Raw genomic sequence first — 20,343 nt, 5'->3', positions numbered from 1 at the left:
TCAATTGAATTTACCACAGGTAAACTCCAATCAAGTTGTAGAAACATCTCAAGGATGATCAATATAAACTCAATTTCGAGTCTCATAGTAAAGGGTCTGAATACTTGTGTAAATAAGTTATCTGTTTTTAATTTTTAATACATTTGAAAAAATGTCAAAAAAACTGTTTTCGCTGTGTCATTATGGGTTATTTCATGTAGATTGATGAGGAACATGTTTTATTTAATCAATTTTAGAATAAGGCTGTAATTGATCTAAATGTGGAAAAGGGGAAGAGGTCTGAATACTTTCTGAATGCACTGAATATATAGTGTTACACAATAGACTGTACAAGAGGTGTATATGATATACATGCATGCTTGTGTGTAGCACGTGTGTGTGTTAGGGTGTGAGAGGACTGAATAATGTTTGAACCAGTTGTTTAGGTCTATGTGAATAATGATAATAGTAATACAACCATCATTTCCCGATGATCTTTATGTGGTCTCTCCTTGTGTGGCATTGTGCCCAAGGACACAATGTGAAATCACCATGCAATAACAAGCACTAATGTGTAATAATGTGTTGATGAACGTGTTGGTTGTATTGTGTTGTAGCTGGAGATGTTCTGTGAGGTGATGACCATGCAGCAGGCAGGCTATGTGATGTTGATGGACTACCTGCAGAACAACTTCAGGGAGCAGCAGCAGCAGTTCATGGGACAGGTCTTCTCCTCCTATACCGGCACGGAGGAGGTCCTCACTCCCAGTACGTACCTGTCTGTCTGTCAGAGGAGGTCCTCACTCCCTGTACGTACCTGTCTGTCTGTCTGTCTGTCTGTCTGTCTGTCTGTCTGTCAGAGGAGGTCCTCACTCCCAATACGTACCTGTCTGTCTGTCTGTAGGTCAGAGGAGGTCCTCACTCACAGTACGCACCTGTCTGTCTGACAGAGGAGGTCCTCACTCCCTGTACCTACCTGTCTGTCTGTCAGAGGAGGTCCTCACTCCCAATATGTACCTGTTTGTCTGTCTGTCTGTCAGAGGAGGTTCTCACTCCCAATACGTACCTGTCTGTCTGTCAGTCAGAGGAGGTCCTCACTCACAGTACGCACCTGTCTGTCTGTCAGAGGAGGTCCTCACCCCCACTACGTACCTGTCTGTCTGTCAGAGGCGGTCCTCACTCCCAGTATGTACCTGTCGGTCTGTCAGAGGAGGTCCTCACTCCCAGTATGTACCTGCCTGTCTGTCTGTCAGAGGCGGTCCTCACTCCCAGTATGTACCTGTCTGTCTGTCTGTCAGAGGAGGTCCTCACTCCCAGTATGTACCTGTCTGTCTGTCTGTCTGTCAGAGGAGGTCCTCAGTCCCAGTATGTATATTTGAAGTCGGGAAGTTTACATACACTTAGGTTGGAGTCATTCAAACTTGTTTTTCAACCACTCCACACATTTCTTGTTAACAAACTATAGTTTTGCCAAGTCGGTTGTCTACTTTGTGCATGACACAAGTAATTTTTCCAACAATTGTTTACAGACAGATTATTTCACATATAATTCACTGTATCACAATTCCAGAAGTTTACATACACTACGTTAACTGTGCCTTTAAACAACTTGGAAAATTCCAGAAAATTATGTCATGGCTTTAGAAGCTTCTGATAGGCTAATGGACATCATTTGAGTCAATTGGAGGTGCACATGTGGATATATTACAAGGCCTACCTTCAAAATCAGTGCCTCTTTGCTTGACATCATGGGAAAATCAAAAGAAATCAGCCAAGACCTCAGAAAACAAATTGTAGACCTCTACAAGTCTGGTTCATCTTTGGAAGCAATTTTCAAACACCTGAAGGTACCACCTTCATCTGTACAAACAATAGTATGCAAGTATAAACACCATGGGACCACACAGCCGTCATACCACTCAAGAAGGAGACTCGTTCTGTCTCCTAGAGATAAATGTACTTTGGTGCGAAAAGTGCAAATCAATCCCAGAACAACAGCAAAGGACCTTGTGAAGATGCTGGAGGAAACGGGTACAAAGTATCTATATCCACAGTAAAACAAGTCCTATATCAACATAACCTGAAAGGCCGCTCAGCAAGGAAGAAGCCACTGCTCCAAAACCGCCATAAAAAAAGCCAGACTGCGGTTTGCAGCTGCACATGGGGACAAAGATCGTACTTTTTGGAGGAATGTCCTCTGGTCTGATGAAACAAAAGTAGAACTGTTTGGCCATGATGACCATTGTTATGTTTGGAGGAAAAAGGGGGAGGCTTGCAAGCCGAAGAACATCATCCCAACCGTGAAGCACAAGGGTGGCAGCATTAGGTTGTGGGGGTGCTTTGCTGCAGGAGAGACTGGTGCACTTCACAAAATATATGGCATCACGAGGGAGGAAAATTATGTGGATATTGAAGCAACATCTCAAGACATCAGTCAGGAAGTTAAAGCTTGGTCGCAAATGGGTCTCCGAATGGACAATGACCCCAAGCATACTTCCAAAGTTGTCAAAATGGCTTAAGGATGACAAAGTCAAGGTATTGGAGTGGCCATCACAAAACCCTGACCTCAATCCTATAGAACATTTGTGGGCAGAACTGAAAAGCGTGTGTGAGCAAGGAGGCCTACAAACTTGACTCAGTTACACCAGCTCTCCTATCCAGAGCGAGTTACAGTTAGTGCGTGAATCTTAAAATAGCTATGGGGCAACCACATTTCACAGTCATAGTAAGTAAATTTTTCCTCAAAGTAGCAAAGTCGGAGATAGTAAGAGGGAAAAGTAGATTGGCCCTAGCAAAAATATGACTCTTGTCACTCCTGGAGATATCATGAGTTCTCTAGCTACAGAATGAATCTCTTGTATCCACTCCTGGTTCTTGGTACTAACACCCGATTCAACTAATCATGGTCTTGATGATGTATGTCTCTGTGCCCAGTATGAAGGAAGTTAGAGGTAGTTTTGCGAGCCAATGCTCACTGGCATTAGCACAATGACTGGAAATCTATGGGCATCTGCTAGCATGCCTACATTTTCATAGAATATTCAAATCTGAACACAAATAGCAACACACCAATATCAAATGTCCAAAATATATTTGATGACACTGTTGGTGGCCTATTCAAATGTCATAGGAGGCAAGCACTGGTAACCCAACTGTGAACCTGCCTGCCTGTCACCACTACCATGCCCTATTTTGGGCGTCCCTTACCCTACTAAAGAAGTGATTGCAGTAGTTTGATGTGTGTTTTCAACATAATCAGGACTTTAACTAGCACATGGATGCTGGAAGCCTGGCAGGCATTAATATTCAGACAGCATGTTTGTGTGCCTCCTTAATCATACCCAGACTCTCACGCGGGGGCTTTACAAGTAGGCCGTCATTGTAAATAAGAACACATTGTTAACTGACTTACCTAGTGAAATAAAGGTTAAATCAATTCTAACCTTAAAGGGAGAATGTAATTGTTGTGGATGCTTAGGCACCAGGCTAATATGCTAAGCCAGGGACAGACCCTCTCTCTCTCTGTCTCTCACTACTTAATGTGTCATGTCCGCATTGATAATAGTCTCTGTTTTTTTAGACCAGGTAGTTGCTAGGTTACCTGCTCAGAGTCTGTGGCTGCCTCCTCACTTTCACAGAGGACTTTTCAAACGTCTTTGAAAAATGGATAGAGTGCATTGAATATGATATAATGTACATGAATAGGTGTGAAATGTATCTTGCTTCCCTGTTGTTATTGGACATACCATTTGTTTACCAGAGTGAGATGCTTTTCGCAACAAAATAGAAATGGCAATTATTTTTGTGCTTTTGTTGTGATTTGTTTTGCGAGTAGTTAGGAAAAGACTCTGTTGTTCCTTTGCTTTTCTCTTGTGTTGAACATGGGGTTTGTACAACTGTAAGTCTCCCTTTCTGAAATCCCTCACCATCATTAAAAACATTAAATAAATCTATTCACCCCTCCACCAACCCCCCTGGGCCGAGGATGAATTCGTAGGTAAACTGAAGTGCAGATTTTTAGCATAGATCATGTAGGAAATGTGTCAACGGTTTAGTCATTGTACCTGGCCATTGTCTCAGATCTCATTTTGATTGACTTTAATCTCTCCCTACTCCCATAATCTGTATTAATTCCAGGGTCTCAATGTGTCTGTGATCTGCGTAAGTACTGGAGCGCTAATCTGTGATGGGACCAATTAGGAAGGACAAACACCCAGTTGAGGCTGATTCTCTTATATCTGAATCTTATTAATCTATATTAATTATAATATATATATTTTTTTTCTCTTGTCTCTCTCTTCCTTTCTCGCTGTCTCTCTCCCTCTCTATTTCTCTCTCTCCCTTTCTCTCTGTCTCTCTCCCTCTCTTTCTCTCTCTCCCTTTCTCACTGTCTCTCTCCCTTTCTCTCTGTCTCTCTCCCTCTCTATTTCTCTCTCTCCCTTTCTCTCTCCCTCTCTATTTCTCTCTCTCCCTTTCTCTCTCCCTCTCTATTTCTCTCTCTCCCTTTCTCGCTGTCTCTCTCCCTCTCTATTTCTCTCTCTCCCTTTCTCTCTCCCTCTCTATTTCTCTCTCTCCCTCTCTATTTCTATCTCTCCCTCTCTATTTCTCTCTCTACCTCTCTATTTCTCTCTCTCCCTTTCTCTCTGTCTCTCTCCCTTTCTCTCTGTCTCTCTCCCTCTCCATTTCTCTCTCTCCCTTTCTCTCTCTCTCTCCCTCTCTATTTCTCTCTCTCCCTCTCTATTTCTCTCTCTCCCTTTCTCTCTGTCTCTCTCCCTCTCTATTTCTCTCTCTCCCTTTCTCTCTGTCTCTCTCTCCCTTTTTCTCTGTCTCTCTCCCTCTCTATTTCTCTCTCTCCCTTTCTCTCTGTCTCTCTCTCCCTTTCTCTCTGTCTCTCTCCCTCTCTATTTCTCTCTCTCCCTTTTTTCTCTGTCAGTCTGTAGTTCAGAGCCGGAGAATGTGCAGGCGGACCCCCATAACCTGACCAGCCTGCTGGTGATGTGGGAGCGGCCGAGGGTGGTGTACGACGCCGGGATAGAGAAGTACTCAGTCACCTACAGGCTGGCCCAAGGAGAGGACTCTGCAACCTTCCAGTACCTGACTGACGGAGACCAGGATGTGGTGAGCATCCTTTATGAAGTGGTGGTGGTGGACTAACACACACAGATGACCAAACCCGGTCAATCACATTTCAGAAGGTTTGCAGGAATTAATAAATTAATGAAGAAACAAATGAAGAAACTAAAGAACCATAGTGTGATTGAATGCAAGAGCAGATGCTATAACCACCTCCACCACCACCTTCACCTCCTTCTCCTCCACCACCTTCACCTCCTCCTCCACCACCATCTTCACTTCTTCCACCACCACCTTCACCTCCACCACCTTCTCCACCACCACCACCTTCTCCACCACCACCACCTTCTCCACCACCACCACCATCTCCTCTACCTTCACCACCACCACCTTCACCACCTCCTCCTCCTCCACCAACACCACCACCTTCTCCACCACCATGACCCTAAATCCCCTGTACTCACCTCTCCCTGTTGTTCCCCAGGGGGCCATGCTGCAGGACCTGATAGCCAATACTAGCTATGTGGTGCAGGTGGTGGCCGTGTGCACCAACGGTCTGTACGGTCACGTGAGCGAGCAGCTGTCCGTCGACATGCCCTTCGAAGACCCCGGTAAGACTGACGACCACGACCGCAAATACCTCTACACAGACCGTACGTAGCATTCTGATTACATGAAGAGTAGAGACCAAACCTAGATGGTTGACCATTTGCAAACCAGTTCCCTTTATTGTGTCTCTTTAATGGTATTCAGTCGGTTTGCAATTAATATGCTGTGAAGGCTTCTCAGATAGACTTATTAACTAGGCATTAATGGATTGTGTTGAGGAATTCAGAGGAAGTAAAGATATAGTTCTGTCGTGGTTTCTGAAATTCTGATTGGTGTCCACACCTTTTACATATGTCACACCTACCAAACTGTAACAGGTTTCCAGAGACACTTCTGTTTCCCAGCACATCATGAACCCTGTATGACATCCACTCTCGGTCTTCTTTCTGTCCAGTCCTGTTCCTTTTAACATACACCAGTTCCTCTATGTTCTACTGCTGTTTCTAGTGTGTTCTGGCTCTGGGTGAAAGCTGTTTATTTTTCATGTCCTCTTCTGTCTATGTACTTACTTAAAATGTACTTTTCTATATTTCTAAGGCGAGGAATACCCCTCTCAATCTGTTTGGTTGAGGTCAAAGGTTATTCCATGTGTCCTATGTCACACAAACGACAAAACATTTTGAAATGGCACCATTTCCTCCGGTCACAGTGAGAGAATGTTTGCTTATGGGCAGCATTTGTCATTTGTATGAAATGATGGGAACTCTGTATCTGCTGAAGTTGATAATAAACTAAATTATTGTTGCTAAAAATCCTCTGCATCATATTTCAATGTGCATGAATTGTACACACTCATCCAAATGACTTGATACAATTGTGTGAATGAATGAATGCACTGTGACAGTTGTGGTGACAAAACAACTCCTTTGTGAGGTCTGGTTGTGCACTCATTCATTCATTCATTCCTTCCCTTTCCACTTAACTCTTTATAAACCCACCTCCTGCTTCCCAAACCCATTCTGATCAGGCCTGAGGCCTCCATATGTAATTTAGCCCAATCCAGGTAAGAGTGTGTGTGTGTGTGTGTGTGTGTGTGTGTGTGTGTGTGTGTGTGTGTGTGTGTGTGTGTGTGTGTGTGTGTGTGTGTGTGTGTGTGTGTGTGTGTGTGTGTGTGTGTGTGTGTGTGTGTGTGTGTGTGTGTGTGTGTGTGTGTGTGTGTGTTAATACTCAGTTTGTGCTGACCCGGAAGTTCTGCCCAATATAACCAAACATCTCCCTGATGTTGTTATTATCTCACTGTTTCTCTCTCTCCCCCTCACCTGGTATCTACACCGACAGCAACATAGTCTCAAAGATTTCTAGTATACATGAATATTATATCGCATGAGTTTTCGCTTCATATACTGTGGACCCATTGAAAGATGTGACCTTAGTGGATATCAAGCCTCTTCAGTTTTTCATCAGAATGCTTTTCACGTATTGGCTCACAATGTTTGTATGTGTGTTTTTGGCAGATACTTTATAGATATTTTCTCTGTCACATTTTGATGTACGTTTCAAGTAAAGCGCTTGTCTGTTACAACGTCGTTGGGTTTGTCAATGGGACCAATATCTTAGATTATAATGCCGTTGTTAGTAATTGTCAAAGTTGTAACTAAATTGAAGAAAAACAAATCACACATAACAATGTCTAGGCTGTTTTCTTCGATTGCCACACTGTCTTTGATATTCGTATGAACATGTTTACAGATGTACGATCTTAATTGATCATCCTGCTCAAATTAAGATCCTACATCTGTACAGTAATGTATTTTCAACGTCCTTTGCTCGTAGGGAAGGTACATTATTAAGTACGAAATCCCACGACTCGGTCTCTAACGCTATCAACTGTGATTCTTTTCAGAGGCAACACCTTATCCAGATTCTACTGAATTTGAAGGGGAAGTAAGTATAATATTGCATAAATGTAGCTTATTTCATAATGCAATGTGATATAACTGTCAGTAGCGTTCTGCAAGAAAAGCATTCATTTAAACGTAGGATATAGTACGAGGAGCAGTGTCTCATGACAAGACTTCAGTATTTTCCCATGCACTCTGAATGTATTTCCCCACCAGGAGGACTATGGACCCTGGGCTAAACCAGGTGAAGAACTGGACAATGACATGGACTGGACAACCCAAAGCACTACGAGAACCAGGCCCACTTCAACCACTGGCCCACCCAGCCTCCCCTTACCTGCTATCAGAACCACCACCCCATTTGTCCAGAGGAGAACCCCCACACCAGGCACTCCATCCAGGACCACTCAACCCAACCGAGCACAGACTTCCACAGAGCAGAGTGAGAGGTATCGTAGTATAACCAGAGCACCAGCAGAGGGTGCCGTCTCAGCAGGCAGCAGAGGCAGGGGAAGAACCCAGAAGTATATCACTACAGTGACCACTCCGCAATCACGCACTGATGTCATCAACACTTCATTAACCAAGACCGAGAAGGGCAGAGGGGTGGCGTATCCTGTGACCGTCCCAAGCGGAAAAGGCAGCAGTGTTTCCATGGCCACCCCGCTCCCGGAAAGCCGGACCGTGGCCACTTCCGCCTCCTCCCTCTCTCAGGGAGAACCACCATGGCCTACAAGTCCCAGCATGCCCTTGTTTTCATCCACTGCCTCCTCCTTCGCCGGGGCACTCTTGCAGACCACGCAGCCAGTGTTCAACGGTGAGCCACTCCCCTCCACCCTCCCTGTGTGTGACACGTCGACCCCTGGCAACCCCAACTCCACCCCTAACAACGACCCCACCGCCTGCCTGCATGCCCCTCCCCCGTCTAGACCCCTGTCGTCTGTGACCCCTCCTGCTCTGGACTCCCTGCATGCAGCTACAGCACTGTTGTCTAGTGGTGACTCGTACCTCACGACCTCCCCCACCCTGTCTCTCCTCCTTCACCCCTCACACCCCCTGTATGGTTGGGAGACAGTCGTCTCTCATGGTTTTGGTGATGATGATAGTGGTGATGGTGATATGTTGTCTGGTTCTTCGTCTGTGGCCTCAGGTGACCCACCAATGTTTAGTGAGACTCACCCCCTTCAAACCTTACCTGACTCCCCCACTGAGCTAGCCTTCAGACCTCTCCCTGCAACCTCTCTCTCCCTGCAGCCTTCTCTTCTCCTCTCTAGTGACTTCTCTCTGTTCGGGGCCACCCCTGGCCTTACTGGCTCCGTATCTGGTGGGCTGGGGGACTCTAGTTACACTACAGGCCGTGTAGTAGAGTCTTGTCTGGTGGGTGTCGTCGTCGGTGGTGGTGGTGATGTTGGATTCACGGTAGCTAGCGATGGCGTGGAGTCGTTGTGTACCTGCTTTCTGGATGGCTTCTCGTCCTCCTGGTTGCATGCCTCTCCTCACCTCCCCCTGCCCACGTCTGACTGGGGGACGGCTAGCCTAGCGCTCTATTCCTCCGGTAGCGATTTAGACCATCTCCTCCATTCATCTCTGGGAGGCTCCCCCAACCCATCTGGAGGTCAGCCTCTCTTCTCTTCCTTCTCCTCTCCCCCTGTTCCTCCTCATCCTCCTCTCTCAGGTTTCCATAGTGACCTGCTCGTTTCTGTTACAGCCACACCGTCCGGCTCCAAGGACTACTGGGTCTCGGCCCTCCGAACCTCGGCCCCCTCCTCTTCCTACTCGGCCTCCCCCCTCACTCCCACCCTCCCCCCTGAACTGCAGACGGTAGACAGTAGTGCCTCTGGCTCGACCCTGTTTGGAGAAGCCCAGAAGGAGCTAGATGAGGAGTGGGACAGGGTTCAGAGTTCAGCCTCGGGGGAGGGCGCGCTCCCTTACAACCCCACCTTCACCCCCTCACTCACCTCTGAAGCCGCCGCCACTCCCAACATCGACACAGAAGAACTCTCCTCATCGTTCTACTTTGAGAGCGAGAACGGCAGTGCCGTCACCAACGATACAGCGGGCAGCACGGCAACAGTATCTGGGGTGACCGTGGCGGCGCCCTGGTCGCTAGGGGGGGAGGTGGAGAGTGGCTCGGGGCAGGGCGAGAGCCTGTACGACAACGAGACGTCATCAGACTTCACTATCACCGAGCGCACAGAGAGAGACTCTGAGGAGGAGGAGCCAGTTGCAGGTAAAGAACCATCCACCAGGGGCAACATCTCCCCGTACATCAAGGCAAGGCACAGTGCTGCGCCTGTCGGATTGGGGAAAACTACAGCTCCCATGATGCCAACGGAACAGGAAATACTCTGGGATTTAGGAGACACATCACCTAACACACCACCTTTCTGTGACAACTAAAATCCTGTGTGTGTATTCACCGTCATGGCCTTTCTGCTTTCTATAACATTTTCATGATCAAGTCCAAAGTCATCATCACTTCAGTGTTCTTTGTTACGTGTTTTGTGTTATATTTGTTAACATTAACATGCACATGCCTTTGTCTCAATTGTGTATTGTAACATCATGTGAAGAACTCCATTGGTTATAGCACTTCATCTCCAGCAGAGGGCAGCAGATCTCTTCCTAATCCCAAATCGCACCCAAATGTTTTTTGCCTTAGCAGACCACTTATGGTCTAATGTCCCTTTATACAGTCAATGTAATTGACAAATCATTGAGACAGTCTCAGGGCCCCTCGCAAATCTTTTGTGATGTGTAACCTTGAAAATCCTTTATAATATCCAACATATCTGTCCACATCCAGACCGTAGACAAGAAAACAAATTCATAGAAAGTCCATCTGCATTCAAGCCTTTGCAATAGAAGCACAGTTTTGCCAATAGGCTTTTTTGGTCTCCGCTCATTAAGAGTCCCATAGATTTAAGCCATTGTGTGCATCAAGCATTGAGCCATTGTCATGAACTAGCCTGTAGTGCTCTTTAACTTTGTGAAAGCATTCGTGTTCACTTTCATCCGTATGTATCATTGTCGCAATTGTATATGGGTTAGAGAAGTAGCAATAGGTTTAGATTTGTTAGCTGAATGGGTAGGAAGATGTTAAAGCGAAGGTCTACTGTAGCGTTTAAAATGTAAATGAACAAGGTTCGGTAGTTCAAGGAGGAGCTCTGTGTTAGAACTGGAAGGTAAATTGGATGAGTATGTGGATTGATTTACTGTTGACGTGTTTGCCAGTCAATGTGTTGTAGTTGAATGAGTGAATGACACGTTTTCTGAGTTGTGTTGTGTGTCTCGTCTGTTCTTCCCTCTTTCCACCACTTACAGAGGCCAGTAACATCAGCCATGAGTCCAGGGTGGGTCTGGCCAGGGAGAGAGAGAGGAGGGCCATGGTCCCTCTGGCAGTGATCTCCACCCTCACCTTCCTGGGACTCATCGTCCTGGTGGGAATCCTCATCTACTGGAGGTAAGAGGGAGGAGCAGGCCGTGGATATGGAGGAAGAAGGTGGAGTTTGGAGGATGAGGAGATGGATATGGAGGAAGAAGGGAAGGAGGTGAAGAAGGTAGAGGAGGAAGATAATATCCATATGATGATTGTTATAAGATCCATAATGATGATTATTATAAGATCCATAATGATGATTGTTATAGATCCATAATGATGATTGTTATAAGATCCATAATGATGATTGTTATAAGATCCATAATGATGATTATTATAAGATCCATAATGATGATTGTTATTAGATCCATAATGATGATTGTTATAAGATCCATAATGATGATTGTTATAAGATCCATAATGATGATTGTTATAAGATCCATAATGATGATTATTATAAGATCCATAATGATGATTGTTATAAGATCCATAATGATGATTGTTATTAGATCCATAATGATGATTGTTATAAGATCCATAATGATGATTGTTATAAGATCCATAATGATGATTGTTATTAGAACCATAATGATGATTGTTATAAGATCCATAATGATGATTGTTATTAGATCCATAATGATGATTGTTATAAGATCCATAATGATGATTGTTATAAGATCCATAATGATGATTGTTATAAGATCCATAATGATGATTGTTATAGATCCATAATGATGATTGTTATAGATCCATAATGATGATTGTTATTAGATCCATAATGATGATTGTTATTAGATCCATAATGATGATTGTTATAGATCCATAATGATGATTGTTATAAGATCCATAATGATGATTGGTATTAGATCCATAATGATGATTGTTATTAGATCCATAATGATGATTGTTATTAGATCCATAATGATGATTGTTATAGATCCATAATGATGATTGTTATTAGATCCATAATGATGATTGTTATTAGAACCATAATGATGATTGTTATAGATCCATAATGATGATTGTTATAGATCCATAATGATGATTGTTATTAGATCCATAATGATGATTGTTATTAGATCCATAATGATGATTGTTATAGATCCATAATGATGATTGTTATAAGATCCATAATGATGATTGGTATTAGATCCATAATGATGATTGTTATTAGATCCATAATGATGATTGTTATTAGATCCATAATGATGATTGTTATTAGATCCATAATGATGATTGTTATAGATCCATAATGATGATTGTTATAAGATCCATAATGATGATTGGTATTAGATCCATAATGATGATTGTTATTAGATCCATAATGATGATTGTTATTAGATCCATAATGATGATTGTTATAGATCCATAATGATGATTGTTATTAGATCCATAATGATGATTGTTATTAGATCCATAATGATGATTGTTATAGATCCATAATGATGATTGTTATTAGAACCATAATGATGATTGTTATAGATCCATAATGATGATTGTTATTAGATCCATAATGATGATTAGTATTATGGTGATGATGTTGAGAAATCCTTTCCCATCGATTCCCCCTGAACCCATCCATCATCTGTTTAACCTGACAGCTAAGCTACATGAACAACAGCTTTCTTTCTGCATTGATAGGCTCCACACACATACTGACACCATTAAGCCTTCTGCCTCCCTATGGGACAGCTGTGTGGAACTGCCGCAGGGCTGATACCTGTCATATTGTTATTCATCTGTCTCAGAGGAGTGGGTCTGTTTTGTCCCCAGACACGGGGCACTGCCGCCCCAGACATCAGGGGGCACGGGTGGAGCGAGGCGGGGGGTGGCAGAGGGGGAGCGAGGTTGACCTTAAGAACCACATATTTGTCTGTCTCACTGTGAGACCTAATCTCCTCTGACATGGGCCCAATTTCTTTCTCACTCTCACACACTTCCCCATGACACATCCAATATCTTCAACATGGCTTCGGTTTGAGGTCTGGGTTTTCACATTTAGCTTTGATGTGTCTGGGTAGATTCACTTACACATAGGTGCCATCATTCAGAGTTGCCCAACACATTATGCCCATACTGTGAGATCATAGAAAAATACTACTCTTCACTGTGGTGGCAAACTGACCGGTTAAATAACCAACTTCGGCAATCCGATCAAGGACACTTTGTCAGAAATGTGAACACTTAAGCCGCATAAGACTGTACATTTCTCATCCACTGGGCTGGAGACATGACATATTGTTCATGTTTTCTGCCCTGTTATTGTATTTCATTTTAAATCTGTAATAATCTTGGTGCCGATGAGGGATTAAAGCTAAGAGATGTGCCTCACTCAGAGTGTAGAGCGTTGAGCTTGGGGCTCGGGGTCATACAGTGGTTAGGGAACAGGGCCTCGGGTGGGGTAGGAGGGGGAACAGGCAGGCCTCGGGTGGGGTAGGAGGGGGAACAGGCAGCGCCTCGGGTTGGGTAGGAGGGGGAACAGGCAGGGCCTCGGGTGGGGTAGGAGGGGGAACAGGGCCTCGGATGGGGTAGGAGGGGGAACAGGCAGGGCCTCGGGTGGGGTTGGAGGGGGAACAGGGCATCTGGTGGGGTAGGTAGGAAGAACGGGGGCTCGGGTGGGGTAGGAGAGGGGAAAGCGCCTGCGCCTCATTATGTCCGACATGAAGGCTTTCGTGTCAGCGTCTTGTAAAATGAGTGGCGTGAGGCTGAAATGCTGTAATCCCCTCTGTGTCGCGTCCTTGCTCGTCCTCCGGTGACACAGTGCTCATTTGGCCACCCCACAGCTGGGCATTTGGGGTTAGCAAAGTGGAGATGTCTTTTAGAAACGCACACATGTAATCTACCGGGGACATCTCTCTGCTGTTTTTTTTATGTCCAGAGTAATCTGTGTGGTGATGTCCATTTTTGGTTAGCCGGGCGCAGGTTCATCAGAAAGACATGCAGTGGTGATCCTGTTAAAAACCTGTTCCGGATTAGAAGGAACATCTTTTTTCCTGTGTTGAGGACAGATTACCATGTTCTCCAACATTGGTGGTTGGCTTTTTATCTTCAAAAACAACAACAACAGCAGCATTTTTAGGCCTGCTGTATTTTTTTATGTCTTAAAAATATATCTACAGTTGTTGTATTACATTTACATAAGCATTACTCCAATATTATTCTTGTTTTTGTCACACAGAATTTAACACATTTTTCACAAAATGAGAACAATGCATACAAATCCCTCATTTGTGTTAAATTAGATGGAAAAAGCAACATCTTTTGTACCAAAAGTATAATAGCATTGGCAATATGTCACAAAGACAGAAGAAACTGGCAACACCTGCAGTTATACAAGAGTGTTGTTGATTAACTTGTATCATCGTACATTTGTTTTCACAGGAAGTGTTTCCAGATTGCCCATTTCTACATAGAGGACAACACATCCCCCAGAGTCATATCTGTTTCACCCACATCCATGCGTACAGATACAGGTAACCATTCTATGAGACAAAGGGCTCTATTTAATCAGATCCGCTTTATCCGACATCCGCATAGCAGTTGTTTTGGCGGTGTCGGAGGAGGAACTGAGTTAGAACTCCTGGCATTGCCATTGTCAAGTTGGAACACTGGAATGTGAAATGGAATCTACACCTCCATTAGGATGATAGAAACCCTTATTATTTAGTTGAATTATGTTTAATTTGAGCATAATTACTTCTATATAGCATACACTTTCTCCTTCTGAACTTCTAACATGAGTGGGACGGGTGATCAAGAGCAGCTGCTCACCTATTTGTCAGCTCCAATGCAGCTACACCTCCGACACCACGAAAACATCAGCTATGTGGGTGTTGGCTATCGCCGGTTAACGCTTGATCTGATTGAATCTAGGTCGTACACACTTTCACACACACACACACAGACACACACGCACACCTTTTCCATGGGATCAACTAGAATTCAGTAGAGTTGGCATAAGATAAGTGTTAACAAGCACAGAGACATATGGACAGGTGTTCTTTCCATCTGTCCACCATCTTCACCAAGCTTAGCTCTTTCATTAACACTCACTTACTCAACATCTGCTTCTGCCAGAGTAGGAAGTTTCAAACTTTTGTTCTGATAAAATACTTTTGTGGATGATATCAATAAAACCCTTTCTCTCTGCCTTTAGATAAACAAGAAGCCCTTCCAGTGAAGCAGTTTGTCAAGCATGTGACGGAGCTCCACCACACCAATGCATTCTCCAGAGAGTTTGAGGTGTGCTGTCAAATTCTTCTTCAGTTCCCTCACAGGATATGGTTTATGACAGAAATTTGTATTAGTATTATTAGTATTAATTGGCAGCATGTTTTAATTTAGCTTTTCTGTATGTAGCCTTCTTGTGAAACTCTTATGTGTCATTTGCGATGTTACACAGCGGCTGTTATTATTTTAAGGTAAGCATGCAGAAGACTTGTGGGAGGCTTTGCACTGTGATGGCCATTCAAACTCACACTCTCTCTCTGTCTCATGCTACATGATATTGTATGTCTCGGGCCCAGATTCATCTGAGGAGTCATGTCTATTGTCCTTACCACTGAGACTTACAAATATATCACATTATACACCAGCAGCATACCACCCTGCATCCCACTGCTGGCTTGCCTCTGAAGCTAAGCAGAGTTGGTCCAGGTCGGTCCCTGGATGGGAAACCAGATACTGCTGGAAGTGGTATTGACTGGCCAGTAGGAGGCACTTTTTAATCTGATGAAAAAAATAATATCCTAATGCCCCAGGGCAGTGATTGGGGACATTGCCCAGTGTAGGGTGCTGTCTTTCAGATGGGACGTTAAACTGGTGTCCTGACTCTCTGTGGTCACTAAAGAACCCATGGCACATATATATGAGTAGGGGTGTTAACCCAGTTGTCCTGGCTAAATTCCCAATCTGGCCCTCATACAACCTAATCATCCCCAGCTTCCAATAGGCTCATTCATCCCCCTCCTCCCACTGTAACTATTCCCCAGGTCGTTGCTGTAAATTAGATTGTGTTCTCAGTCAACTTACCTGGTAACATAAGGGATCAATCAAATACACTGTGCAGTGATTGCTCATGTTAAACTACATATTTACCATTGCTTACCATGTAAATCCTAGCTTGGCATTTTATCAGTACTGTATAAATGCATACACGTGTAAATGTTGTCAATAACACAAACATAGGTTTGTAAGTCAAAGCTAAGGACATTAACATGGTACATGGACTGAATCCTGTTGATCGCATAAACAGTGTCTTGAAGTTGAGATTTGCCCATAAACTGTTTTCTTGTTATTTATTTGCACGTTTTTTTGCTAACCATGTGTCATGAAATTTCATTGCTGTGCTTTTTGCATTCCCCCTCCCCGTTAGATATTGAAAGAGTGTTATGAGGTAAGCTACGTCTCCCTTTTTCTTCTGAAGTAGTCACGTGTAGATGTTCGCCACATTTCCAGCTGCCCATGTTGACGTTTTTGTTGTGCATGATGACACATTTTAGTTTGACTGCGTAGCAAAAGGATGTAAGGTCATGTGTTTTCTTTTAGGAGGTGCAGGCGTGCCCGGTGGACCTGGGTATCACCACAGACGGCTCCAACCATCCAGACAACAAGAACAAGAACCGATACGTTAATATCCTGGCCTGTTAGTCAAACATGCACCTTCAAACACATGTACACACACATACATTCTTGAATGCACCCAGCTTATCTTTCCTCCTCTACTCCTAGATGACCACAGCCGAGTAAGACTCTCAACCCAGGCTGACAAAGATGGGAAGAGTGGAGATTACATTAACGCAAACTACGTTGACGTAAGCAATTCTCTTGCATTTGTCTGTGCACAATAGTAGAAAAGGACCTTTAAGTAAGCATTTCACAAGTGACAAATACAATTTGATTTGATATGAGGGCAAATGTCTTGTTGATGTATCAGTAGCTAATCTGTTGTTCACACTTTCCCTCCCTCCCTCTTTCCCTACCCTCCACAGGGTTTCAACAAGTCCAGGGCCTACATCGCAGCCCAGGGCCCTCTCAAGTCCAGCACCGAGGACTTCTGGAGGATGGTGTGGGAACAGAACGTGGGCGTCATCATCATGATTACCAACTTGGTAGAGAAGGGACGGGTGAGAAACCAGGGCCATTATAACTGCTTATACATGCTGTAAATGCTGAAGTGTTGTAATGCTTGAACATATTTAGTAATAGTTCACAAATAGTTTATTAATGTTTATTCATGAAATTATTCTAAAGTATTTGGTCATGTATGTCAGAGGAAGTGTGACCAGTACTGGCCCCTGGATAGCCAGGAAGAGTATGGTGGTTTCCTGGTGACGGTGAAGAGAAGTAAGGTTCTGGCCCACTACACCCAGAGAACCTTCACCCTCAGGAACACCAAGGTCAAAAAGGTCAGAGGTCACACTATTTACATCACATTTACCTCTCATTAATAGTTTAACCTCTACTTCCTCACTGTATCATCTACCTCGGTTGCACCTCCCCTCCAAGTTAGTTGAAGCGCTGCCTCATTACTACATTTATTATGGAACTACGAATCCCAAGTGTCACATTGACAACCATTTTGTGTCCCATCCTGCTTACCACTTCCTGTTTCCTCCCACCAACCCCCAGGTTTCTCTGAAGGGGCGGATTAACGAGCGGACCGTGACCCAGTACCACTACACTCAGTGGCCGGACATGGGCGTACCCGAGTACACTCTGCCCGTGCTCACCTTCGTCCAGAAGTCCTCCAAAGCCAGGACAGATGACATGGGGCCTATCGTAGTGCACTGCAGGTAGGAGGCCATAGATATAGAATGAACATGTATATATGCATAGATATGTAGAATGTATAGAACAGCTTTAAGATCAAGGCCATTTGTTTCAACTGAAATTCCATTTAAATTCAGTCAATAAAAAGATGTATCTTCTTCTATACGTGAATGTTTCAATTCAGGAAGTACATTTACATTCCGACCCGCATAGAAATAGAATAGAATGGACATGGTCCTCCATTATATCACTTAACAGCCACTTTCACCTTGTCCAGCTGATAAGTTCAACATGGAATGTTATTTCATAATGAACCAAAGTACCAGGATTCAGAATATATTGTGAACCTCTCTTGTGTGTGTGTTTCCAGTGCAGGGGTTGGCAGGACTGGAACCTACATAGTGTTGGATAGCATGCTGAAGCAGATCAAAGAAGAGGGCACGGTCAACATCATGGGCTTCCTCAAACACATCCGCACACAGAGGAACTACCTGGTACAGACAGAGGTGAGTGCTCAGTCCAGATGGGAGGGGTTTGCACTTTTGGGTTGTGCTCCATCAAATGGAAAGCTCCATCAAATGCGTCTAAATCATTTGAAAGAATACTATTTGAACCCAGGTCTGATACCAACAAGAAAACAGTGGATCCACTACAGTAAGATTAGTTGTCCTGTCACCTTACCAGAACAGTACGAATGTCAACACCCAACTAAGGCTTTCAATCCCTACTTTCCCTGTGCATTCAGGAGCAGTATGTGTTCATCCACGATGCTCTAGTGGAGGCCATCTTGGGCAAGGAGACGGAGGTTCCCTCCAGTCGCATCCACAGCTACGTCAACGACCTCCTGACCCCAGGGCCCTCCGGAAGGACACAGCTAGAGAAACAGTTTAAGGTAAGGACATATGCTATTAACAAGTCATAGTGCTAGTATTTACATTTACTGTAGATTTACAATGGTAAACTTTCCATAAGAACTCCAGTAGGGCATAAAGGGCAGAACTAAAAGTAAAACATACATTTGGAGAACAATAAGTCTATCGGTTGTCTTTCTTTGTCCTCTGAAAAGAGCAGGTACAACCACTGGCACATTTTTAAATACTAACCGTTAATAATAACAAAACCAGTTGATATTGACAATCATTTTGCAGATTTTGTTACACAGAAAATTAAATTACTAAGCAACAATGTAGACATACATTCTTCCAAACAAGCTATTGTCCAATGGATTGATGATCATATTATGAGCAATAAGATCTGCTCTTTTAGTCTACAAACGGTGTCAGTGGAGGAGGTGTTAAACCTATTGAAGTCATTACCTGATGGTAAATCTACAGGTTATGGTCTTATGGACAATTTTTTGCTTCACTGTGCTGCTCCCCAGATTGCAGTTCCACTGAGATACATATTTAATTGGTCACTGGAAAAGGGGTTGTTTGCAAATGTATGGAAGCATGCGAAACTGTGTCCTATTCCGAAAGACTGCAAAGAACCCATTACTCCTGCCAATAGTCGACCAATTAGTCTACTCACTACACTCAGTAAGATATTTGAGGGTATTGTGAGTAGACAAATGTGGGAGTATATGGAAAAGAATGATCTGATTACAGCCAATCAGCATGCTTATCGCAAAAACCATTCCACTACCACTGCATTGGTTGACATGACTGACCAGTGGCTCAATGCTATGGATAATTTAGATTATTTTTTTTTTTTAGATTTCAGTGCAGCATTTGATTTAGTTGATCATGAAATTATTTTGACAAAATTAATTCATTTAAGGAGGTAGCATTGAATTGGGTACAGTCTTATCTAATTGACAGGAAACAGTCCACCTATATCAATGGTTCATTTTCTTCCCCTAATGTGTTAAACTGTGGAATACCGCAGGGCAGCTGCCTTGGGCCACTTCTCTACTTAATATACACCAACAACCTTCCCTATGCCTTGGTTGAAACTCAAACTACTATATTTGCAGATGATACTACAATGTATGCAGCAAGACAATCTGTTCTACAGGTACAGCAAGCTTTACAGGGAGATTTGGAGAATATCAGGAAATGGGTTTACCAAAACAAACTTGCTTTAAACACCAAGAAAACCAAAGTTATGTTGGTCTGTTCAACTAGGAAAAGGCCAAAACAGCATGGGATACAATGAAGTATGGGAGGAGTACAAATTGAAGAAGTGGCAGAAACCAAACTATTGGGAGTGCAGCTAGACAACTGCTTATCATGGTCGTCTCAAATAACTCATCTATGTAAAAAAAAATATTAAAACAGCATGCATAATCAGAAGGATAGCTAAATATTTACCAGGGAAAATCCTTCAGCAAATAACACAGGCATTGGTTGAGAGTCAAGTGAACTATTGTTCGGTGGTCTGGGGAAATGCATCATCTAGTGAAGTTAGGAGGCTGCAGAATGCACAGAATAAAGCAGCAAGGATTGTTTTAAGGTGGAGATATGGTTCTTCTGTTGCAGTCATGCGCAGTGTTCTTAGTTGGTCATCAATCGACAAGATAATTGAAAAAAAAACATGCTTATCTTATTTTATAATATACATCATTTAAAACGGCCAAGTTCTATTCACAATGGTATTCAGTTGGTAAGAGACAGACATTCCGTAAATACTAGGAATAGATTGTCCACCATCTATGCGTTATCCAGACAGAAAAAATAAATGGGCAAAAGA

At 43.5% G+C, this 20,343-nt stretch overlaps 1 protein-coding gene across 1 annotated transcript in view; it reads left to right on the top strand.

Moving 5' to 3' along the window:
- Positions 1-20,343, top strand: part of LOC139406458 (receptor-type tyrosine-protein phosphatase zeta-like) — a 99,624-nt gene that overhangs the window by 69,031 nt on the left and 10,250 nt on the right. The window contains exons 8-23 of the mRNA XM_071149065.1: positions 597-747; positions 4,913-5,097; positions 5,537-5,663; positions 7,505-7,545; positions 7,719-9,732; positions 10,827-10,965; positions 14,263-14,354; positions 15,038-15,123; positions 16,256-16,276; positions 16,429-16,525; positions 16,612-16,694; positions 16,872-17,006; positions 17,154-17,288; positions 17,512-17,675; positions 18,023-18,158; positions 18,398-18,544. Coding sequence (XP_071005166.1) covers positions 597-747; positions 4,913-5,097; positions 5,537-5,663; positions 7,505-7,545; positions 7,719-9,732; positions 10,827-10,965; positions 14,263-14,354; positions 15,038-15,123; positions 16,256-16,276; positions 16,429-16,525; positions 16,612-16,694; positions 16,872-17,006; positions 17,154-17,288; positions 17,512-17,675; positions 18,023-18,158; positions 18,398-18,544 — 3,753 coding nt within the window. The remainder of the gene's footprint in view (positions 1-596; positions 748-4,912; positions 5,098-5,536; positions 5,664-7,504; positions 7,546-7,718; positions 9,733-10,826; positions 10,966-14,262; positions 14,355-15,037; positions 15,124-16,255; positions 16,277-16,428; positions 16,526-16,611; positions 16,695-16,871; positions 17,007-17,153; positions 17,289-17,511; positions 17,676-18,022; positions 18,159-18,397; positions 18,545-20,343) is intronic.

The sequence above is a fragment of the Oncorhynchus clarkii genome, chromosome 4 (assembly GCF_045791955.1).
Source record: "Oncorhynchus clarkii lewisi isolate Uvic-CL-2024 chromosome 4, UVic_Ocla_1.0, whole genome shotgun sequence".
Classification (NCBI taxonomy): Eukaryota; Metazoa; Chordata; class Actinopteri; order Salmoniformes; family Salmonidae; genus Oncorhynchus; species Oncorhynchus clarkii.
Note: the sequence above shows the minus strand (reverse complement) of the source record. Positions and strands in the feature narration are given on the sequence as shown.